The sequence below is a fragment of the Mobula hypostoma genome, chromosome 2, assembly GCF_963921235.1.
Source record: "Mobula hypostoma chromosome 2, sMobHyp1.1, whole genome shotgun sequence".
In the NCBI taxonomy this organism is placed as follows: Eukaryota; Metazoa; Chordata; class Chondrichthyes; order Myliobatiformes; family Myliobatidae; genus Mobula; species Mobula hypostoma.
Window position 1 is genome coordinate 149797560 of NC_086098.1, and position 24986 is coordinate 149822545.

At 42.0% G+C, this 24986-nt stretch overlaps 1 protein-coding gene across 1 annotated transcript in view; it reads left to right on the forward strand.

Annotated features, from left to right (window-relative positions):
• Positions 1-12683, forward strand: part of LOC134359732 (G-protein coupled receptor family C group 6 member A-like) — a 49246-nt gene extending 36563 nt beyond the window's left edge. The window contains exons 5-6 of the mRNA XM_063073269.1: positions 6591-6711; positions 8118-12683. Coding sequence (XP_062929339.1) covers positions 6591-6711; positions 8118-9148 — 1152 coding nt within the window. The 3' untranslated portion in view covers positions 9149-12683. The remainder of the gene's footprint in view (positions 1-6590; positions 6712-8117) is intronic.
• The last annotated feature ends 12303 nt before the right edge of the window (positions 12684-24986 follow it).

Consider the following 24986-nt stretch of genomic DNA (forward strand, 5'->3'; position numbering starts at 1 on the left):
CAGGTAGTGTCGAGGAAGTGAAGGGGCTCCAGAAGGATTTAGATTAGGAGAACGTACATAGAGTGGTAGATGGAATACTGTGTCAGGAAGTGTATGGCCATCACTTTGGTAGGAGAAATAAAAGTGTAGACTGTTTTCTGAATGGGGGGGAAGATTCTAAAATCTGAGGTGCAAAGGGACCTTGACGTCCGCATGCAGGAGTTCGTAAATGTTAATTTGTAGGTTGAGACGGTGGTGAGGAAAGGAAATGCAATGTTAGCATTCATTCTGAGAGGACTAGAATATAATGTTGAGGCTTTATAAGGCTCTGGTCAGGCCACATTTGGAGTATTATGAGCAGTTTTGGGCCCCTGATCTAAGAAAGGATGTGCCAACATTGGAGAGAGTTCAAAGAAGATTAACAAAAATGATTCCAGGACTCAAAGGCTTATTCTATGAGGAGAGTTTGATAGCACTGGGCCTGCACTTACTAGAATTCAGAAGAATTAAGGGGGATCTCATTGAAACCTATTTTTTGTGGAATGGACCTGATAGGGTGGATGTGGTGAGGATATGTCCTTTGGTGAGGAAGTCTAGGACCAGAGAGCACAGTCTCAAAATAGAGGTACGTCCGGTTAGAAAAGAGATGAGGAGGAATTTCTTTAGCCATAGGGTGCTAAATTTGCCTAATTCGTTGCCACAGGCTGCTGCGGAGATCAGGTCACTGGATGCATTTAAGAGATTGATAGGTTCTTGATTAGTCAGTGCATGGAAGATTATGGGGAGAAGGCAGGAGAATGGGGTTAAGAGGGAAATGGGCCACCCATGATGAAATCGCAGAATAGACTCGATGGACCGAATAGCCTAATTCTGCACTTGTGCCCTATGGTCTTATGGTGTTATAATTCTCTTTACTCCACAATAATACTGATACATTTGACTTTAACTTCTCCCTCTCAATTTGCAGGGTGAAGTCTATAATATTCTGATCATTGCCGCCTCAGGGTTCTTTTACTTTGAGCTCCCTAATCAAATCTGACTTAGTACATGACACCCAATCCAGATTTGCCTTTCCCCGAGTCGGCTCAACCACAAGATGCTCTAAAAAGCCACCTTGCAGTATTCTACAAATTTTCTCTCGGGATCCAGCACCAACCTGATTTTCTCAAATGATCCGCATACTGAAATCCCACATGACTATTGCAACTTTGCCTTTTTGACACGTGCTTCTATCTTCTATTGTAATTTGTTGCCCAACTCCTGGCTACTGTTCTTTACCCTTGTAGTTTCTTAACTCTAACCACAAGGATTCTACACCTTCAAGCCCAGCCTTCTCAGGAAGTAGTCTTTGTATACCCTCCTCATGGGATCCTTCAGGTGCTCCATTTTCCTGCCACAGTCCCAAGACGTACTGGGTAAGTTAATTGGTTATTTATAAGCTGTCTCGTAATTAGGTTAGGTTTAAATCAGGGTTGTCAGGGGGTTCTGGGTCACACGGCTCGAATGGCTAGAAGGGCAAACTCCGTTATATAAATAAAAATGAAACCCCAATGCATTCACATCAGAATCAGGTTTATTATCACTGGCATGCATCGTTAAATTTGTTGTTTTAAAAACTATAAGTTAAAATTTTATATATATGAGTTGATAGTTAAAGGAGAAAAGTTTAGGGATAACATGAGGGGGAACTTTGTTACTCAGAGAGTGGTAGCTGTATGGAACGAGCTTCCAGCAGAAGTGGTTGAGGCAGGTTCGATGTTATTGTTTATAGTTAAATTGGACAGCTATATGGACAGGAAAGGAATGGAGGGTTATTGGCTGAGTGCAGGTCGATGGGACAAGGTGAGAGTAAGAGTTCAGCACGGATTAGAAGGGCCGAGTTGGTCTGTTTCCGTGCTGTAACTGTTATATGGTTATATGATTATATATAAACATAGAACATAGACATAGAAAATAGGTGCAGGAGTAGGCCATTCGGCCCTTCGAGCCTGCACCGCCACTTATTATGATCATGGCTGATCATCCAACTCAGAACCCTGCACCAGCCTTCCCTCCATACCCTCTGATCCCCCTAGCCACAAGGGGCATATTTAACTCCCTCTTAAATATAGCCAATGAACTGGCCTCAACTGTTTCCTGTGGCTGAGAATTCCACAGATTCACCACTCTCTGTGTGAAGAAGTTTTTCCTAATCTCAGTCCTAAAAGGCTTCCCCTTTATCCTCAAACCGTGACCCCTCGTTCTGGACTTCCCCAACATCGGGAACAACCTTCCTACATCTAGCCTGTCCAATCCCTTTAGGATTTTATACGTTTCAATCAGATCCCCCCTCAATCTTCTAAATTCCAACGAGTACAAGCCTAGTTCATTCAGTCTTCCTTCATATGAAAGTCCTGCCATCCCAGGAATCAATCTGGTGAACCTTCTTTGTACTCCCTCTATGGCAAGGATGTCTTTCCTTAGATTAGGGGACCAAAACTGCACACAATACTCCAGGTGTGGTCTCACCAAGGCCCTGTACAACTGCAGTAGTACCTCCCTGCTCCTGTACTCGAATCCTCTCGCTATAAATGCCAGCATACCGTTCGCCTTTTTCACCGCCTGCTGTACCTGCATGCCCACTTTCAATGACTGGTGTATAATGACACCCAGGTCTCGTTGCACCTCCCCTTTTCCTAATCGGCCACCATTCAGATAATAATCTGTTTTCCTATTTTTGCCACCAAAGTGGATAACTTCACATTTATCCACATTAAATTGCATCTGCCATGAATTTGCCCACTCACCCAACCTATCCAAGTCACCCTGCATCCTCTTAGCATCCTCCTCACAGCTAACACTGCCGCCCAGCTTCGTGTCATCCGCAAACTTGGAGATGCTGCATTTAATTCTCTCATCCAAGTTATTAATATATATTGTAAACAACTGGGGTCCCAGCAATGAGCCTTGCGGTACCCCACTAGTCACTGTCTGCCATTCTGAAAAGGTCCCGTTTATTCCCACTCTTTGCTTCCTGTCTGCTAACCAATTCTCTATCCACATCAATAGCTTACCCCCAATACTGTGTGCTTTAAGTTTGCACACTAATCTCCTGTGTGGGACCTTGTCAAAAGCCTTTTGAAAATCCAAATATACCACATCCACTGGTTCTCCCCTATCCACTCTACTAGTTACATCCTCAAAAAATTCTATGAGATTCGTCAGACGTGATTTTCCTTTCACAAATCCATGCTGACTTTGTCCGATGATTTCACCGCTTTCCAAATGTGCTGTTATCACAACTTTGATAACTGACTCCAGCAGTTTCCCCACCACCGACGTTAGGCTAACCGGTCTATAATTCCCTGGTTTCTCTCTCCCTCCTTTTTTAAAAAGTAGGGTTACATTAGCCACCCTCCAATCCTCAGGAACTAGTCCAGAATCTAACGAGTTTTGAAAAATTATCACTAATGCATCCACTATTTCTTGGGCTTCTTCCTTAAGCACTCTAGGATGCAGACCATCTGGCCCTGGGGATTTATCTGCCTTTAATCCCTTCAATTTACCTAACACCACTTCCCTACTAACATGTATTTCGCTCAGTTCTTCCATCTCCCTGGACCCTCTGTCCCCTACTATTTCTGGAAGATTATTTATGTCCTCCTTAGTGAAGACAGAACCAAAGTAATTATTCAATTGGTCTGCCATGTCCTTGCCCCCCATAATCAACTCACCTGTTTCAGACCGTAGGAGACCTACATTTGTCTTTACCAGTCTTTTCCTTTTTACATATCTATAAAAGCTTTTACAGTCAGTTTTTATGTTCCCTGCCAGTTTTCTCTCATAATCTTTTTTCCGCTTCCTAATTAAGCCCTTTGTCCTCCTCTGCTGAACTCTGAATTTCTCCCAGTCCTCAGGTGAGCCACTTTCTCTGGCTAATTTGTATGCTTCTTCTTTGGAATTGATACTATCCCTAATTTCTCTTGTCAGCCACGGGTGCACTACCTTCCTTGATTTATTCTTTTGCCAAACTGGGATGAACAATTGTTGTAGTTCATCCATGCAATCTTTAAATGCTTGGCATTGCATATCCACCGTCAATCCTTTAAGTGTCATTTGCCAGTCTATCTTAGCTAATTCATGTCTCATACCTTCAAAGTTACCCCTCTTTAAGTTCAGAACCTTTGTTTCTGAATTAACTATGTCAATCTCCATCTTAATGAAGAATTCCACCATATTATGGTCATTCTTACTCAAGGGGGCTCTCATGACAAGATTGCTAATTAACCCTTCCTCATTGCTCAAGACCCAGTCTAGAATGGCCTGCTCTCTAGTTGGTTCCTCGACATGTTGGTTCAAAAAACCATCCCGCATACATTCCAAGAAATCCTCTTCCTCAGCAGCTTTACCAATTTGGTTCACCCAATCTACATGTAGATTGAAGTCACCCATTATAACTGCTGTTCCTTTATTGCACACATTTCTAATTTCCTGTTTAATACCATCCCCGACCTCACTACTACTGTTAGGTGGCCTGTACACAACTCCCACCAGCGTTTTCTGCCCCTTAGTGTTATGCAGCTCTACCCATATCGATTCCACATCTTCCCGGCTTATGTCCTTCCTTTCTATTGCGTTAATCTCCTCTTTAACCAGCAACGCCACCCCACCTCCTTTTCTTTCATGTCTATCCCTCCTGAATATTGAATATCCCTGAATGTTGAGCTCCCATCCTTGGTCACCCTGGAGCCATGCCAAATTAGTAGTGCAAATACAAAACTAAAAAAAGTAGTGCAAAAGGAGAGAAAAGAAAATAGTGAGGTGGTGTTCATGGTTTCATTGTCCTTTCAGAGATCTGATGGTAGTAGAGAAAAAGTTGTTACTGAAATGTTGAGTGTGTGCCTTCAGGCTCCTGTACCTCCTCCTTGATGGTGGCAATGAGAAGAGGGCATGTCCTGGGTGATGGGGGTCCTTAATGATGGATGCCAAACATTGCAGATTGTTTTGCAGGTAGATTAAGCAGATAAATGGGGATCTGATGACTCAGTCATACTTATATCTGTAATGTGTCAATCTGGCAAGTCTCCAATTCAGCTTAGTGAGTTATTTCACATGCATATTGAGCTTCCCACAACCACTCCATGCCAAGCAAGTGTGATTTGAACACAGTCTGCTGGAGGAACTCAGCAAAATAAGCAGAATCAGTGCGAGGGAAGGATTTGTCAATATTTTGCATCAAAACCCTGCATTCTGCTGAAATGTGTGGGCATAAGACCACAACACCATCAGATGTAGGGACAGAATTTGGCCATTTGACCCATCAGAGACTGCTCCACCATTCCACAATGGTTGATTTATTAACCCTCTCAACCCTATTCTCCTGCCTTCTTCCCGTAACCTTTGACAGTCTTACTAATCAAGAACCTATCAACATCAGCTTTAATCATACCCAACAAGTTAGCCTCCGCAGCCACAGATTCAACACACTCTGAAGAAATTCCTGCTCATCCCTCTTCTAAAGGGATGTCCTTCCATTCTGAGGCTGTGCCCTTTGGTCCTCGACTTCCCCACTACAGGGAACATCCTCTCCATATCTACCCTATCTAGGCCCTTTCAATGTGTGTGGCAACACTTGCGGGCTGCACCAAGCGTATGTTGGTTATTGACACAAATGACGTTTTGCACTGTATGTGTAAATGTACATGTGACAAAATGCATCTAAATCTGAATCTTCTCGGGCCAGATGCAGGATTTCACCCAAAACATTAACAGATTCTTTCCTCACAGTGAATGCTGCTCGCTAGCCTGAGTTCCTCTTGCAGTCTCTGTCCTGCTGCAGATACCAGCATCTGCACTCACTTGTATCTTGATTATTATTTAAATGTACCATGTAACAGCTTCATGGATAATTTACCCTCTGTGGATCATGATGTGTCTTTGACTGAATTATAAAGTATAGAACATGGAACATTAAAGCAGAGTACAGGCCATTCAGCCCACAATGTTGTGGTGTCCTTTAACCTTCTCCGAGATCAATCTATCCCTTTCCTCCAACATAGCTGTCCATTTTTCTTTCATCCACATGCCTGTCTAAGAGCCTCTTAAATTTCACTTACATATCTATGGATTTGTCTCTACCACCAGCCCTAGCAAGGCATTCCACATGCTCACCACTCTTTGTGTGAAAAAACTTACCTCTGACCCCTTTATATTCTCCTCCAATTACTTTAAAATTGTTCCCTATGGTACTAGCCATTTCTAGCCTGTGAAAATGTCGATCTATCATTCTATGCCTTTATTCGTAGAACAATTTCAAAAGTAGATGTATGGTTGAATTATTTAGAAAGTGCCATTGCAGTGAGATTCCAGTTGCATAAATTCATTCAATGTTTTGATGAATAACTCATTTATTGTCATTTACTTTACAGCTACTTATTTAGTAATCATTTATTAGTAAGTTGTGGGTATGCTATTTTGGTGTTGGGAGCTTGGTGACACTTGCAGGCTGCCCCCAGTACATCCCAGACTGTGCTGGCCTTTGACACAAAACAATGGACTTCACTGTATGCTTTGGTGTTTTGATGCATATGTCAGAAATAAAGCTAATCTTTAACCTTAACTCATTCCAACAGGATGTGTTCTCCAATTGCTCCCGCTCGTGTGAACCTGGGGAAAGGAAGAATGCGTACTCCTTACATACCTGCTGTTATGACTGTGTGCCTTGTGCTGAGGGATACCATTCTGCAGGCTGGGGTAAGCATTCACAATCATTATCAGAATCAGGAGCAGGTTTAATATCACTGACATACAATATGTCATGGAATGTGTTTAGTGGCAGCAGTACAGTGCAAAATATAAAAAATATAAATTACAATATGATATCTATATATCTTATTGCAAGAGACATATATATATATATGCATATGTGTGTATGTGTAGATTATATATTTTGTAGCCTGGGGAAAAGTACACACTCAAGACAACAAAGACTTTTTTGGGTTTTAATTCCTTTATCGGTTTTCAATGTTTAAGTGCCAGAAGAGGGTCATGAAGCAAAACGAACGAATTTACAACCAGTTCTTGCTGTTACAATCTCAGTTTAACTGTCGATCCACACCCTCGTGTATGGACAGAATTGCGTATGCAGTATAAAAAACACCAGAACTAATAAGGTACTAATACGGTAGTGGCAATCTTGGATGGTGAGGAACTTGGTATAAGCCACGCTGCCCAGCGTTGATTTCTTCACTCGTGGAAATCTTTCCTCACCATGCACAGCACAGTCTGGGAGGAACCCAATTCCAACGCCCTACCACGTCTTCAGCAGAAAGCAAAATGTTCTCCCTACTATACCATGCGTGCGTAATGACATCACCGTCTCCCTTAAAGGCACAGACAACTATTCTAGCATTACCCAAATGGATGCCTAAGTACACTTTTAACAATACTGAATAAGATCCAACGGTCACCCGGTTACATATATAAATTAAATTAATAGTGCAAATAGAGAGCAAAAATAGACGCTTTGATTCCATGTCCATTCAGAAATCTGATGTTGGAGAGGAAGAAACTGTTCCTGAAACTTTGTGTGTGTGTCCTCAGGCCCCTGTACCTCCTCCTTGATTGTATCAATGAGAAGAGGGTACGTTCTGGGCAATGAGGGTCCTTAATGATGGATGCTGCCTTTCTGAGGCATCTCCTTTTGAAGGTATCCTTGGTGGTTGGGAGGCTAGTGCCCATGGTGGAGCTGGTTAAAGTCGTTAATTTCTGCAGCTTTTTCTGATCCTGTGCAGTGGCCCCTCCGTACTTGATGGTGATGAAACCAGTTAGAATGCTTTCTGCAGTAAATCTGTAGAAAATTGCTGGCGTCTTTGGTGACTTGATGGTGATGAAACCAGTTAGAATGCTTTCTGCAGTAAATCTGTAGAAAATTGCTGGCGTCTTTGGTGACATGTCAAATCTCCTCAAACTCCCAGTGTAACCACCGTCTTGCCTCCTTTGTAATTACATTTAACATGTATTTGAACATTAATTAGTACAGCACAGCATTATGGGCCGAAGGGCCTGTTATGGGCCGAAGGGCCTGTTATGGTACTTCTCTGTTCTATGCCATGTTTGTAAATCTGGACCCTAACAGGGACATTTTTATTTCACCACAGACATGAACGACTGTTTAAAATGCCTGGATGGACAATGGTCTGAAGCTGGAAGTTCTAAGTGCAATAACAAGACCATTGAATTCTTCAACTGGGATGATGGGTTTGCAATTGTCCTTGTAGTGTTTGCTGCTTTGGGGATTGTGTTAATAATTGTAATTTTAATAGTATTTGCACGGAATTTGAACACACCGGCGGTAAAGAGTTCTGGAGGCTATTTCTGTTTTGTCATTCTCTTCTCGCTGTTCCTTTGTTTCGTAAGCACTGGATTTTTTATTGGCAAGCCATCAGATTTGCACTGTAAGATCAGACAACCACTCTTTGGAATAAGCTTTACTATTTGCGTCTCTTGGATCCTGATCAAATCCTTCAGGATCATCCTGGCATTTAATTTTGATCCCATCATTCATCATCAGATGAAAAAAATGTATAAGCCCTTAGTAATCCTAGTAACTTGTACTCTAATACAAGTCATTATTTGTACAGTTTGGTTGTTAGTGAAAGGGCCCTATTTTACAATAAATCATAATATACCTAAAATCATCTTGCAAAAATGTGATGAAGGCTCCAATGTGGCGTTTGGTGTTATGTTGGGTTATATAGCCCTTCTTGCATTTCTTTGCTTTCTGACTGCTTTTATGGGGAGAAAGCTCCCAGACATTTATAACGAGGCTCGGTTCATCACGTTCAGCATGCTTATCTACCTAATTGTATGGATCTCTTTTGTTCCCGTGCACGTCAACACCGACGACAAGTATCTCCCAGCCGTGGAAGTGGTTGCAATCTTAGCTTCAAATTACGGCATCTTGTGCTGCCACTTCTTCCCCAAGTGCTACTTCATCTGTTTCAAGAAAGACCAAAACACTCCAGAAAACTATAGGAAAAACCTGCGGGAGCACAACGAGCAGAAGCGTCAGGGCGGCTCTGCACAAAATACGGCTGTAACCCAATCCTTTTGGTCTGCGCCAGAATCTCCACCGCCTGTGCATAGCCAGGTCTTTCAGATTTCTGCAACTATAGAAAACAAGATGTGAACCTATTTCCGACCTTGAGCATGGGAGGGAGGGCCACCCACTCTTAATGAAGGTGAGGCTCTGCCTTTATTAAGGTTTTGATTTAAACCGTAAGACGTAGGAGCAGAATTAAGCCGTTTGGCCGATGGGGTCTGCTTTGTCATTCCATCATGACTGTTTTCTTATCCCTCTTAATCCCATTCTCCTGTCTTCTTCCAGTAGCCCTAATCAAGAAGCTGTCCACCTCCACTTTAAATTTACCCAGTGACTTGGCTTTCACAGCCACCTGCGTCAATGAATTCCACAGCTTCGTGACCCTCTGGCTAAAGAAGTTCCTCTTCATCTCTGTTCTAAAGGGACGTCCTTCTATTCTGAGGCTGTGCCCTCTTGCCTGACACTCCTCCATGATAGGAAAAATCTTCCCTAAATCCTCTCTATCTAGGCCTTTCAATATTCGACAGATTTCAACGAGATCTGCCCTCATTCTTCCAAACTCCAGAAAGTACAGGCCCACAGCTATAAAATGCTCATCATACATTAACACTTTAATTTAAACCCTGCAGCAACTGTAAATTAATGTACTTACTACTCTCTAAAATGAGTAACAGCAAATTCAGGGACATGAGGCTCAAATCCACTCTTATGGTCACATAACAGAGCTCCCCGTGACCTCGTTACTGAAGATCCCAGTTGGACAAAATTCAGACAATGGCCAGTAACTTGAAATTATTGAAATGGCTTTACTTATCATCCCCATTTGATAAAATTGCATGAAGTATGGACATTTAAACAAGTTCACTAAAGCCTTGCTGTTAAATTATGTATATTGTCTCCTTTCAAAATAGTTTTCAGTGAGACCATCCATGAGAACCATTTCAGATTGACTCGATGCTGCAATTTGAGAATGATAGTTGGAATTCATACACACAGCTGATTCTGCAGATGCTAGAAATCCAGAGCAGTAGGTCAGCCAACATTTATGGAGGGAAATATACAGTCGACTTTTTGGGCTGAGCCTCAGAACATCGATAGCTTATTCCTCTCTACAGATGCTGCCTGACCTGTTGAATTCCTATAGCATTCTGTGTGTGTTGTGATAGAAGTAACCCTTCTCAAAATTCACAAGACACATAATTACCAGGTCAAAAGGTAGAAAAATAATGAATAGGAAAATGGTTATTACTCAGAATAACAGAAGGTATACCAATTCCCATCTTCAGAATCCATCAAATCAGTTGCTCAATGTTCTTTTTAAATAGCGGAATTGAAACTGTACAGAATATCAACATTTTCACTTGCTCCTGATGGTCAGGAAGCCCAGAAATGAACTCTTAATGTGGTGATCAGGTAGAAAAAAATGCCAGAAATGCAGCTTTCTGTGCATTATCAAATTCCCTTGCCCTAATTAACAATATGTCACAAAAATTAAAATACAGCCAATAAACTTCTTTGCATTCATACCATAACATTTGCTGTTGTAATAAAAATGGGATGTGATTGCTATACCTTCCATTCCTATATTTCAAGTACTTTCTGGGAATATATTGAGAAAGCCTTGGTTGTTGGAAATTCAGCAGCAGAGTCTGAAGTTTCCTCACAATCAGTGTACAGAAAAATAAAACTTGACAATGGAGGATTTTCTTACTACTGTACAATATGTTCTTTACACATGTAGCCCGGTTATGTTAGAGAATTGCTTATTAAGTTAGTTCAATTAATATTGCTTTTGTTAATACTGTTTAGCATTTCTTCTTTGCAGTTCAAATAAGTTTCCTGGACGTACCTGAAAAAGGTAGATTGTTCTATGCAGAAAGAGTAGAAAGGCTAAGTTGGAGTATATGCTGGAGTTTAGAGGAGTGAGGGGTCACTTCATCTTGAGGGGAAGTGGTGAGGATGTTTTCTCTTCCAAGAGAATCTAAAACAGGGGTCACTGATTAAAAGCAATGAAACATCCATAAATGACCAAGACAGGGCAATTTTTTTTCCTCCTAAAGTGTCACGAGCCATTGGGACTTTATTCTTCAAATGATGAAGGAAGAGTCAACTTTGAAAAACTTTAATGCAGAGGTTACTTAGATATTTTGGAATGAAAGGTTAAGTTTTCAGAGAATCAGAATCAGGTTTAATATCACTGGCATATGTCGTAAAATTTGTTGTTTTGCGGCAGCAGTACATCGCAATACATGGTAATAAAAGCTATAAATTAAATTAAAATAAATATATAAAGTTAAATTCCATAAGTAGTGCAAAAAGACAGCAAAGAAAAGAAAATAAATATGAGGTAGTGTATATGGCTTCATTGTCTAATGAAGTCTAATGGCAGAGGAGAAGAAGCAGTTCCTAAAAAGTTGTAATCTTTATAGAATCTTATATATTCTTTAAGAGTTATGCAATAATTGTTACCAAACATGTATAGAAGCCAAATTAGAATCTTTCCTTTTTTTAAGCTAACACCAATCCATGTTAGCATTTTCAACAAGAGTTCTAGTGCAACTATGTGCTGGAATCTCACATACCATTAAATCCAGTGTAACAGCAAATCCCGCCAGATCAGAATACATTTCCCATCCTAGTAAAATGGCTTAGTTTGAGTTTCCACCAAGTGACAGTGAATGAAAAAGCTCAGTATGTTGTAGAGCATGTTTGACATTGTGGCTACCAATGTCCCCTTGGCTCCAATATGAATATGGAAACTCTTTGGTCTGCGCAGTAATTTATATATAATTGACTCACTATGTGATTGTGATGAGTTATATACATTTACTTTAGCTTCTTTGTGAGATGAATTTCGTCTGGAATATCTAGTGCAATGAGGTTCTCATGTTGAGAAAAATAATGTTGTATTTATGAATTGCATATGCTGTAGTGGAAGCGTCTCCCTTTTTTCTTTTTTTCTTTTGTACATTGTTTCTTTAAATTCCCTTTGCCCCAGTGTCTGCTGGAACAGTGCAACTTCTGCTTCCAAAGTTCCATAATTGCAATCTCGTGTGATCGTGTTCTTTGTTCATGAGTGTCTTGTCGCTCGTTTTCCCCTTTGGTGGATGTATCTGGACTCCAGAATCAGAATCAGGTTTCATATCACTGGCATATGTCATTAAGATTTATTGTTTTGCTGCAGCTGTACATTGCAGTACCTATCAATAAAAATACTATGAATTACTGTTAAGAAATATATATACTGTATACATTAAATAAATTCATTAGTGCAAAAGGAGAGCAAAAATCTAGTGATGTCATCTGTTTGTACATGGGTTCATTTTCCATTCATAAATCCATACAATATTTCCGATAAAGATAAATCAGTCTATTGAATAACGTTAATTATTGGCCAAATATTCTGAAATCTTGTCACGATGATGTGTTTTCCATGTGTTCTTGCAATCGGTCTCTATTTAATATCGTACCTTTACAGGATCAGGGCAATGGGAAACAATATTTATCTGCTTCTTTCCTCTTAAAAATGTGACTAGTTCTAAAAGGTAACTAGAGGATTAGTCATTGTAACAAATATGTCTGTAAAACCACAAGGCATAGGAGCAGAATTAAGCCATTCAGCTTATCAAGTCTCCTCCGCCATTCACTCTTGGCTGATTTACTGTCCCTCACAATCCCATTCTCCTGCCTTCTCCCTGTAATCTTTGACGCCCTGACTAATCAAGAACCTATCAACCTCTGTTTTATAAGTATACTCAACGACTTGGCCTCTACAACCATCTGTGGCAACACATTCCACAGATTCACCACACTCTGGCTAAAGTAACCACGTATTTGAATGGCATTTTGAGACTGGAGAGAGTTATCACAAGTCCAGGCTGATTCTGTGTAAACATTTCCTGCCAGACAGCTGCATCATAACTGATGAAATTCTGATTAAGCATCTCCAATCTGAAACTTTAACTCTGTTTCTCTTCCCATGTGGTTGCTGCCTGACCTCCAGAAGGGAGGGAGGCAGAATAAAGGAAATTATAGGCTTGCTAGCCTGACCTCTGTGGTTGGGAAGATGGTGGAGTAGACTGGGAAGGATGAGATTTGGGATACTTGGAGGCACTAGATAAAATAGGCTAAAGGCAACATAGATTTCTTCATGAAAAACCTTGCCTGACAAATTTGTTGAAATTATTTGAAGAAGTAACAAGCAGGACTGACAAAGGAGAATCGGTGGATGTTGTGTACTTGGATTTTCAAAAATCCTTTGACAAGGTGCCACATGTAGGGTTGCTTAACAAAATGGTATTACAGGAAAGGGGATAGAGTATTAGTTAATTGGCAGGAGGCGAAGAGTGGGAACGAAAGGAGCTTTTTCTGATTGGCTGCTGGTGACTGGTTGTGTTCCGCAGGGGTCAGTATTGGGACTGCTTCTTTTCATGTTGTATGTCAATGATTTGGATGACAGAATTGATGACTTTTTTGCAGATGATATGAAGATAGTGGAGGGGTACGTAGTTTTGAGGAAGCAAGGAGGCTGCAGATAGACTTCGACAGATTAGGAGCCGTAAACACAAAATAATCTGCAGATGCTGGGAATGGTCAAAGCAACACTCACAACACGCTGGAGGAACTCAGCAGGCTGGGCAGCATCCGTGGAAAAGATCGGTCAACGCTTCGGGCCGGAACCCTTTGTCAGGACAGATTAGGAGAATGGGCAAAGCAGTGGCAGATAGAATACAGTGTTGGGAAGTGAATGGCCATGCATTTTGGTAGAAGGAATAAAGGTAACTTGCAGGTTGAGTTGATGGTGTGGAAGGCAAATGCAAGGTTAGCATTCACTTCAATAGGACTAAAACAATAATTCTCAGGCTTTATAAGTCTCCGTTGAGGCCTCACTTGGAATATTGTGAGCAGTTTTGGGCCTCTTATCTAAGAAAGGATGTGGTGAGGGAGGGTTCAAAGGGGGTTCACAAAAATGATTTGGGGATTTGAAGTCTCCGATAGCTCTAGATGGCTCTGGGCCAGTACTTGCTGGAATTTAGAAGAATGAGGAGGGATCTCATTGAACCTATCAAATGTTGAAAGGTCTAGACAGAGTGAATGTGGAGTGGATGTTTCCTATGGTGGGGGTGTTTAAGACCAGAGGACACAACCTCAGAAAAGAGGGATGTCCATTTAGAACGGAGATGAGGAGGAATATCTTTAGCCAGAGTTTGGTGAATCTATGGAATTCATTCCCACAGACCACTGTGGAGGCCAAGTCATTGGGTATATTTAAGGCGGAGGTTGATAGATTCTTCACAAGTCAGAGTGAAAGGTTACGACAGATAGCAGGAGGATGGGGTTGAGAGGAAAATAGATCAGCAATGATCAAATGGCAGAGCTGACTCGATGGGCTGAATGGCGTAATTCTGCTTCAATGTCTTTCTTATGGATTATGGTCTTCTGACCTGCAGTTTTTCCCCCCCCCCCCATTTTCTGTGCTTGTTCCAGCATACTACTCTCTCTCTCTTGATTTTCAGTAATCACAAAGCATTTTTAAAGTGATTGTCTCTGAATTCATTCACTTTAGCATTTGTCAGATTCTATTTTAGTATCGGCGCTAATATTATAACTGCACTGTTGAATTGTAACATGTATACTGCTGTACTGTTTAGTAAATCCTGGACAACCTCATGTTCAAGTTCTGTTTATTGTCACTCAGCCACCATGTATACTGCCATACGAAGCAACATTCCTCCAGACCAAGTAGCAGGACAGAGTACAAATAACTCACGTACATAACATGAGGTTTACTCATCTCTACTCTGAGCTGAGGGTGTGACCTGTAACAAACAGGCTCCTGGAACGTCTGCACTGATGAACTGGCTTCATAGCTGCAGACTCACATTCTGAATGCTTTTAGTTTACTTTTTATTGCCTGCCCAATTTGTTCTTTTTTCACACATTGGGTGTTTGGCCAACTTTTTTAATGCGTTTTATTGGGTTTCTTTGCTTTTGTGGCTGCCTGTAAGAAGATGAATTTCAAGGTTGTACATACTATACCTACTTTGATAATAAATGTATTTTGAACTTTGAACTTAAAGTAATATTACCACATATAAATTAACAAATTTATTAATTTGCCGCGGTAGCTCAGCGGTTAGTGCAACGCAATTACAGCTTGGGGCGTCGCACTTCGGAGTTCAGTTCCAACGTTGTCTGTAAGGAATCTGTACGTCCTCCCCGTGGGATGTGTTGGGTTTTCTCCAAGTGCTCCGGTTTCCTTACACAGTCCAAAGATGTACCAGTTGGTAGGTTAATTGGTCATTGCAAATTGTCCCATGGTTAGGCAAGGGCTAAATGGGGGGTTGCTGGGTAGCGCGGCTCGAAGGGCCGGTAGGGGCTATACCCCGCTGTATCTCTAAATAAAATAATAAGACGCATAAACCAAACAAGTAAAAAAGTCAATCATATATTGCTACAGGTGCTTCATACATGATAAGATCTGAATGGTGGCAGGGAGTTCAGTAGTCTTATACCCTGGGGGAAGAAGCAGCTTCCCATCCTAACATTTCCTGTCCGAATGCTACCATACCTCCTGTCTGATGGTAGGAGTCAAAGAGGTTGTTGGGCAGATGTGATAGATCCCTGACAATGCTAAGGACCCTGTGTGCACAGGGATCTTGATAACTACCTCCAACGGGAGGAAGAGAGATGCATTGCAATTCCTGCATCCCTTAAAAATCTTTGAAACTTAATATTCACAAGATTACATTTTATCAAAGATCAAATGGCTCATCGATCATTCATCAATACACAGGGAGATTTTTTTTGCATCAATTTTTCCGAAGGCGAGGTTGCTGACAAAATACGGATAGAGGCAAAAATAGAAGAGCAAGTCGATGGGGTGAAAATTGATAAGATGTGTATACTCCATAGGTCAACTAAACAGAGGGGAAGCACACACAAAGTGCTGGTGGAACTCAACAGGTCAGGCAGTATATATGGAAAGGAATATATAGTTGAGGTTTCGGGCTGAGACACTTCATCTGGACTGGAGAGGAATGGGATAGAAGCCAGAATGGGACTAAGGAGCTGGTAGTAGACCTGAGGAGAGTTAAGGTACCGGTGACCCCTATTTCCATCCAGGGGGTCAGTGTGGACATGGTGGAGGATTACAAATACCTGGGGATACGAATTGACAATAAACTGAACTGGTCTAAGAACACTGAGGCTGTCTACAAGAAGGGTCAGAGCCATCTCTATTTCCTGAGGAGACAGAGGTCCTTTAACATCTGCCGGATGATGCTGAGGATGTTCTATGAGTCTGTGGTGGCCAATGCTATCATGTTTGCTGTTGTGTGCTGGGGCAGCAGGCTGAGGGTAGCAGACACCAACAGAATCAACAAACTCATTCGTAAGGCCAGTGATGTTGTGGGGATGGAACTGGACTCTCTTACAGTGGTGTCTGAAAAGAGGATGCTGTCCAAGTTGCATGCCATCTTGGTCAATGTCTCCCGTCCACTACATAATGTACTGGGTGGGCACAGGAGTACATTCAGCCAGAGACTCCTCCAAGATGCAGCACAGAGCGTCATAGGAAGTCATTCCTGTCTGTGGCCATCAAACTGTACAACTCCTCCCTTGGAGGGTTAGACACCCTGAGCAGATAGGCTGGTCCTGGACTTATTTCATAATTTACTGGCATAATTTACATATTACTATTTAACTATTTATTACTATTTTCTATTGCTATTCTATTACTATTTTTTATTTCCATGACTATTATTATTTACTATTTACTAATAGTAATATTAGTATTACTATTTCTATTACTATTCATTATTTATGGTGCAACTGTAACAAAAACCAATTTCCCCCGGGATCAATAATGTATGACTATGAATAAGAAGGTGGGGGAGGGAAAGGAGTACAAGCTGACAGCTGATAGGTGAGACCAGGTGAGGGGAAGGTGGGTGGGTGGGGGAGAGGGATGAAGTGAGAAGCTGGGAGGAGGTGCAAGACTGAAGAAGAGGTCTGATAGGAGAAAAAGGTGGACCATGGGAGGAAAGGAAGGAAGAGCCGTCACCAGGAGGACGTGATGGGCAGGTGAAGAGAAGAGAAGAGGGAGGAAGGGAGCCAGAATGGGGAATGGAAAGAGAGAAGAGGGGAAGGGGAGAAATTACCGGAAGTTAGATAAAACAATGTTCATGCATCAGTTTGGAGGAGATGTGACTCACTGTGAGGTGTTGCTCTTCCAACCAGAAAGTGGCCTCATTATAATAGTAGAGGAAGCCATACACTGACAGGTTAGAATGGGAAAGGAAAGTAGAAATAAGATAGGTGGCCACCAGGAAATCTCACCTGTTGTGGCGGGTAGAGCAAAGCAGTTCCCCAATCTATGTTAGGTTTCACCAATATTGTTTAAGGTAACACAAGGAGCACTGGACAGATAGAATGATATTGCCTAGTATTGATGACATACATCACATGTTGTGAAGGAAGGTGGAAGTGCAGATGCTGGAACATTTTTCAAGGTACCTTGGTCTTCGTGGAGGTAACAAAGATTTGGAAAGTGGCAAATTTGAAAGCTGATTAGCATTCCTGATGACTCTAGACCATTCAGAGAGAATTTGTAGAAAGCCTATGAGATTGCTTTTTAGAGCAGCTAGCCAGAGAACTTGAAATGAATACCAATGAATTGATCCACTTGACCTGAAACAGTAGTGTGTGGGCCATGGCAGTCAAAGCTCAAACTGGGCACGGCACCTGATGATGATGATGAACCAGATTTGATTAGGAAGCAGAAGGAAAAGGAACCTTCAGGGGCCAGTGGTCATAATATGATAGATTGCACCCAGCAATTTGGGAGGCAGAAGCTAAAGTCCGATGCATCCGTATTACAGTGAAATAAAGGGAATTATGGAGGCATTAGAGAGTAACTGGCCAAGGTTGCTTGGAAGAGGGCTGTAGCAGAGATGAAGGCAGAACAGCAACGACTGGAGTTTCTGGGAAAAATTTGGACGGTGCAAGGTAGATACAATCCAAAGAAGAAGTATTCTAAAGTCAGGACGACACAACCATGGTTGATAAGGGAAGTCGAAAGCAACATAAATGAAAAAGTGAGGGCACATAATAGAGCAAAATTTGTGGAAAGTAAGAGGATTGGGAAGATTTTAAAAACCAACTGAGGGCAAAAGAGGTAATGGGAGAAAAGATGAACTATAAAGATAAGCTGGCCAATAATATCAAAGAGGATACCAAAAGTATTTTCAGATAAACAAAGTAAGAGAGGTGAGAGAAGTTATAGGACCACTGGAGAATGATACTGGAGAGGTAGTAATCGGGGACAAGGAAATGGTATATGAACTAAATAAGTATTTTGCATCGATTTTGGCAGTATGCCTGAAGTTTGAGAGTGCCAGGGGCAGAGGTGAGTGCAATTGTTATTATTAGCAAGAAGGTGCTTGGAAAGCTGAAAGCTCTGAAGTTAGGTAAGTCACCTTGGCCAGATGGATTACACCCCAGGGGTTCTGAAAGTGCTGCTGAAGAAACTGTGGAGGCATTAGTAATGATCTTTCAAGAATCACTAGATTTGGAATGGTTCTGGAGAACTGAAAAATTGCAATGTCAAGAAAGGAGGGAGGTAGAAGAAAGGAAGTTATAGTCCAGTTAGCCTTCCCTCAGTGGTTGGAAAGATGCTGGAGTTGCTTGTTAAGGATGAGTTCTCAGGGTACTTGGAAGCATATGATAAAATAGGCCTAAATCAGCATAATGTCATTAAGGGAAAATATTGCTTGATGAATTTCTTGAAGTTCTTTGAGGAAATAACAATCAGGAGAGGTGAAGGAGTATCAGTGGATGTTGTGTACATGGATTTTCACAAGGCTTTTGACAAGATGCTACACATGAGGCTGCTTTACAAGATAAGTGCCCATGGTATTACTAGCATGGATAAAGGATTGGCTGATAGGCAGGAGACAACAAGTGGGAATAAAGGGAGCCTTTTTCTGGTTGGCTGCCAGTGACTGGTGGTGTTAGGGTCCTAGGGACATAGAAATTTACAACACAGAAACAGGCCATTTGGCCCATATAATCCATGCTAAACCATTTAAATGCCTAGTCCCATCCACCTGCAACTGGAACCTGGCTTTCCATACCCCTCCCATCCATGTACCTATTGAAACTTCGCTTAAATGTTGAAATCAAAATCACTTCCAGCACATGTGCTGGCAGCTTGTTCCACACTCTCACCAACCACTGAGTGAAGAAGTTTCTCCTCACGTTCCCCTTAAACATTTCACCTTTCACCCTTAATCCATGACCTCTAGTTCTAGTCTCACCCAACCGCAGTGGAAAAAGCCTGCTTGCTTTTACCCTGGCTATACCCCTCATAATTTTTGTACCTATCAAATCTCCCCTCTTTTAAGTTTTAAACTGTTCAATATTTCTTATAACTCAGCTCCTCCAGTCCCAGTAACATCCTTGTAAATTTTCTCTGTACTCTTTCAAACTAACTTACATCTTTCCTGTAGGTAGATGACCAGAACTGCATACAATACACCAAATTAGGCCTCGCTGACATTTTATTGAACTTCAATATAACATCCCAACTGCTGTATTCAGTACTTTGATCCATGAATGCCAATGTGCCAGAAGCTTTCTTTATGATCCTTTCTACCCATGATGCTCTTTCGGTAAACTATGGATCTGTGTTCCCAGATACCTCAGTTGTACCGCACTCCTCGGAGCCCTACCACTCACTGTGTAAGTTCTACCCTGGTTGGTCCTCCCAAAGTGCAACATCTCACACTTGTCTGCGCTAAGTTCTATCTGCCATTTTTCTGCCCATTTTTCTAGCTGGCCCAGATCCCGCTACAATACTTGATAGTTTTTCTCACCGTCCACTACACTTCCAATCTTGATGTCATCTACAAACTTGCTGATCCAGTTGACCACATTATCAGCCAGATTGCTGGATATAGATGACAACAATGGTCCCAGCACCGACCCCTCTGGCACTCCACTAGTCAAAGACCTCCAATCAAAGAGGCAACCAGCTACAACCACTCTCAGACTTCTCACACAAAGCCAATGCCTAATCCAATTTACTACCTCATCTTGAAAGCCAAATGGCTGAATCTTTTTGATCAGCCTCCTGTGCGGGATCTTGTCAAAAGCCTTGCTGAAATCCATGTAGACAACATCAACCGCTTTGCCTTCAACATCTTTCCTGATAACATCCTCTAAAATCTCCATGAGATTGGTTAGAACCAACCTACCAAGCTGGCTTATTGATAATCAATCCCTGTCTACCCAAATTCTCATATATCTGGTCTCTTAGAATACCTTTCAATAAGTAGGGCTCTTGCAAATTCTGTACTTGTCTCCCACAGGGTCTGAGGGAACACTTTGTCAGGCCCTGGGGTTTGTCCACCCTGATTTTCCTCAAGATAGCAAACACCTCCTCCTCTGTATGGGGTCTATGACCTCACTGCAGTATCCCTCATGTCTATAGACTTTGTGACCATCTCCTGAGTAAATATATAAGCAAAACATTTATTAAGATCTTTCCCATCTCTTCTTGGCTCCACACTTAGATTACCACTCTGATCTTCCAAAGGACCAATTTTGTTCCCTGCAATCCTTCTGCTCGTGACATATCTGTAGAATCCTTTATGATTCTCCTTCATCTTGTCTGCTGAGGCAACCTCATGTTTTCTTTTAGCCTTCCTGATTTATTTTTAAGTGTTCGCTCGCATTTCTTGTACTTCATAAGCACCCAATTTATTTTTACCTGCCTATACCTGCTATGCACCTCCTTATTTTTCTTAACCATGGCCTCAGTATCTCTCGAAAAACAAGGTTTCCTAAACCTATTTTCCTTGCCTTTTATTCTGATAGGCATATACAAACTTTGTACTCTCAAAATGTTAATTTCTGAAGGCCTCCCACATACCAAGTACACCTTTGCCAGAAAACAGCCCATCTGAATCCATACTTCCTAGATCCTTTCTGATACCATCAAAAATAGCCTTTCTCCAATTTAGAATCTCAACCTGAGGATCAGACCTATCCTTTTCCATCATTACTTTGAAATTAATGGTATTATGATCACAAAATGCAAAGTGTTCCCCTACACAAACTTCTGTTACCTGCCCTGTCTCATTCCCTAAAGGAGATCTAGTACCACACATTCATTAGAACTTCTATGTACTGATTAAGGAAACATTCATGAACACACTTGACAAGCATTATCCCATCTAGTCCATTAACAGTATGGAAGTTCCAGTCAATATGTGGATAATTAAAATCATTTGCTATCGCAGCCTTATGCTTCTTGCAGCAGTTTGTGATCTCTCTACAAATTCGTTCCTCTAAATCCTGTGGACTGCTGGTGGTCAGTAATACAGCCCCATTAAATTGGTCATACCTTTTGTATTCCTCAGTTCCACCCATAAAGCCTCACTAGACAAGTTCTCCAGTCTGTCCGGATTGATCACTGCTGTGACATTGTCCCTGACCAGTAATGCCACCCCTCCCCCCATCATCTCTCCCACTTTATCACGGCTAAGATATCGGAACTCCGGAATACTGAGCTGCCAGGCTTGTCCCTCCTGCATCCAAGTCTCACTAATGGCTACAATATCATAATTCCATGTGTTGATCCATGGCCTGAGCTCATCTGCCTTTCCTACAATACTTCGTTCAGTGAAATACACACAACTCAGAACATTATTTCCTCCATGCTCAACCTTTTGCTTCCTGAATTTGTCTGAGATCTTAACAATACCTGTCTCCAGAACCTCTGCACTAACTGTTCCGCCACTCTGGCTTGCATCCCATCCCCCGCAATTCTATTTTAAACAAACACCCCACCTCCCATGTCATGCCAGTAAACGTTCCTACTACGATATTAGTCCTCCTCCAGTTCAGGAGCAAACTGCCTCTTCGGTACAGCTCCCACCTTCCTTGCCAAAGAATGCTATGATCCAAAAGTTTAATGCCTTCCCTCCTACACTAACTTCTTAGCCACATGCTAAACTGTATAATCTTCTTATTTCTATCCTCATTAGCACATGTCATGGGTCGCAATCCTGAGATCACAACCCTGATGGTCCTGTCCATTAACCTAGCACCTAACTCCCTGAACTCACTTTGCAGAATCCCGTCACTCGTCCACCCCATGTCATTGTCATTGCTACCTACGTAGGCCACGACCTCTGGCTGCTCACCCTCCCATTTAAGAATACCGAGGATTCAGACTGAGATGTCCTGGACCCAGGAACCCGGGAGGCAATATGTCATCCTGGAATCTCGTTCTTGTCCACAGAACCACCTTTATGTTCCCCTGACTAACGAATCCCCTACCACCACAGCGCTCCTCGTCTTCCCACTTCCCTTCTGAGCCACAGAGTCAGACCCAGTGCCAGAGACCTGACTGCTGTGGCTTTCCCCTGCTAGATCACCCTCCCCCCAACAGTATCCAAAGTGGTATATATGTTGTTGAAAGGGATGGCCACAGGGGTACTCTGCACTGTCTGTTTAATGCCTTTCACACTACTGAGTGTCACTCAGTTTCCTATGTCCTGCACCTTGGATGTAACTACTTCTCTATATGACTATCACCCCATCAACCTTCCGAAATGATCCAGAGATCATCCAGTTCCAGCTCCATCTCCTTAACATGGAGTATTAGAAGTTGCAGCTGGGTGCTCTTCTTGCAGGTGAAGACATCAGGGACAATGTCTCCCTCTCTTCCCACATCCCACAAGAGGAGCATTTAACTATCGTGCCTGCTGGGCATCCCTACTGCTCTACCTGTGCAAATATAAAGAAGTAAACAATAAATAAACTGAAAATAAATCTACCTACAGCTTTTCACCTCCTCTCACTCAAGCCTCTCCTCAAACTCCCCACTCTGCCACTGTCCACTCCAACAATGGCTGTTCTGCCTGCCCGTGCCTTATTTGAATTTGCACTTGCTGATGAATCACGGTCTCTGACTGGCCACTGTTCACATGCCAAAACTCCTGCGAAGTGCTGCTTTTTAATGCAACACTTGCCAAACTGAGTCACACGTCCTCTTGCTCCAGATCAAACCAGTGTCCGCAGTGGTCGGTGTGGGATCCCTTCTTCTTACATTATATGTCAATGATTTGGAAGACAGAATTGATGGCTTTGGGGCCAGGTTTGTGGATGATATGAAGATAAGTAGAGGGGCAGGTAGTGTTGTGGGAGCAGTGTGGCTGCAGAAGTCCGTTTGACAGATTAGGAGAATGCACAAAGAAGTGTCAGATGGAATACAGTGTCAGGAAGTGTATGGTCATGCACTTTGATAGAAGGAACAAAAGCATAGACTATTTTCTAAACGGGCAGAAAATTCAAAAATCTGAGATGTAAAGAGTCTTGGAAGTCTCTGTGTAGGATTCCCTAAAGGCTAACTTGCAGTTTCAGTCAGTGGTGAGGAAGGCAAGGGCAATGTTAGCATTCATTTTGGGAAAAGAACAAGGATGCAATGCTGAGGCTTTATAAAGCACTGGTGAGGCCTCACTTGGAGTATTGTGAACAGTTTTGTGCCCCGTATCTAAGAGAGGGTGTGCTGACGTTGAAGAGGGTTCAGAGGGAATTCACAAGAACGATTCCGGGAATGAAAGGGTTATCATCTCAGGAGCATTTGATGGCCCTCTGGGCCTGTACTCTCTGGAATTTAAAAGAATGAGGCCAACCTCATTGAAACATATTGAATTTGAAACGCCTTGACAGAGCGGATGTGGAGAGGATGTTTCTTTCTATGGTGGGTGAGTCCAGGCCCAGAGGACATAGCCTCAGAATAGAGGGACATCCATTTTGTATGGAGAGGAGGAGGAATTTCTTTAACCAGAGGCTGGTGAATCTGTGGAATTCATTGCCACAGATGACTGCGGAGACTAATCCACTGAGTATATTTAAAGTGGAGGTTAATAGATTCCTGATTAGTCAGGGTGTCAAAGGTTACGGGGCGAAGGCAGGAGAATGAGATCGAGAGGGAAATTGGATCAACTATGCTGAAATGGCAGAACAGACTCAATGGGCCAAATGGCCTAATACTGCTTCTATCTTTTATGGTCTTATGGTCTTAAAGCTAGCCTAATTAAAAAACAATTTAGAATGATCAATTAACCTATTAACCTCTACGTGTCTGGACTGTGGAAGGAAACCGGAGCACCTGGAGGAAACCCACATGGTTTACAGGAAGGATGTACAAACACTGTACAGACAGTGGCAGAACTGAACTCTGAACTGTAACAGCATTGCGCTAACCGTTATGCACCCTAACTTGACAAACCAAAGTAAATATTTTGATCGAATGTCAGAAACTTGATGAAGTGTGTATATATTATGACTGTTAAGAAAACAATTTTAACATCGCACATTAAAGGCTACTAATAAATCAGAAGCTTGTGGTAGAAGGTAACCAGTGGCAGCCTGGGTAAAAAAGAAATTGGATTCAGGACAGAAAACAACAAACCATGGCTCATGGCTGCTTTTTAGAACAAGGTTTATTATCACTGACATATGTCGTGAAATTTCATACTTTATGGCAGCAGTACAGTGCAATACATTATATAAAGATATATTTCCTATCCTGTGCAGTGGCCCCTCCGTACTAGACCAAGATGCAACCAGTTAGAATGCTCTCCACAGCACATCTGTAGAAATTTGCTGGAGAATTCGTCGACATACCAATTTTCCTCAAAATCTTAATGAAATATAGCCACTGTCAGGCCTTCTTCATAATTGCATCAACATGTTGTCCCAGAGCATCAGAGATGCTGACACCCAGGAACTTGAAGCTGTTCACCCCTTCCACTGCTGAGCCCTCGATGGGACTGGTTTGTGCTCCCTAAACTTCCCCTTCCTGAAGTCCACAATCAACTGACATTGAGTGCAGGGTTGTTGTTGTGAC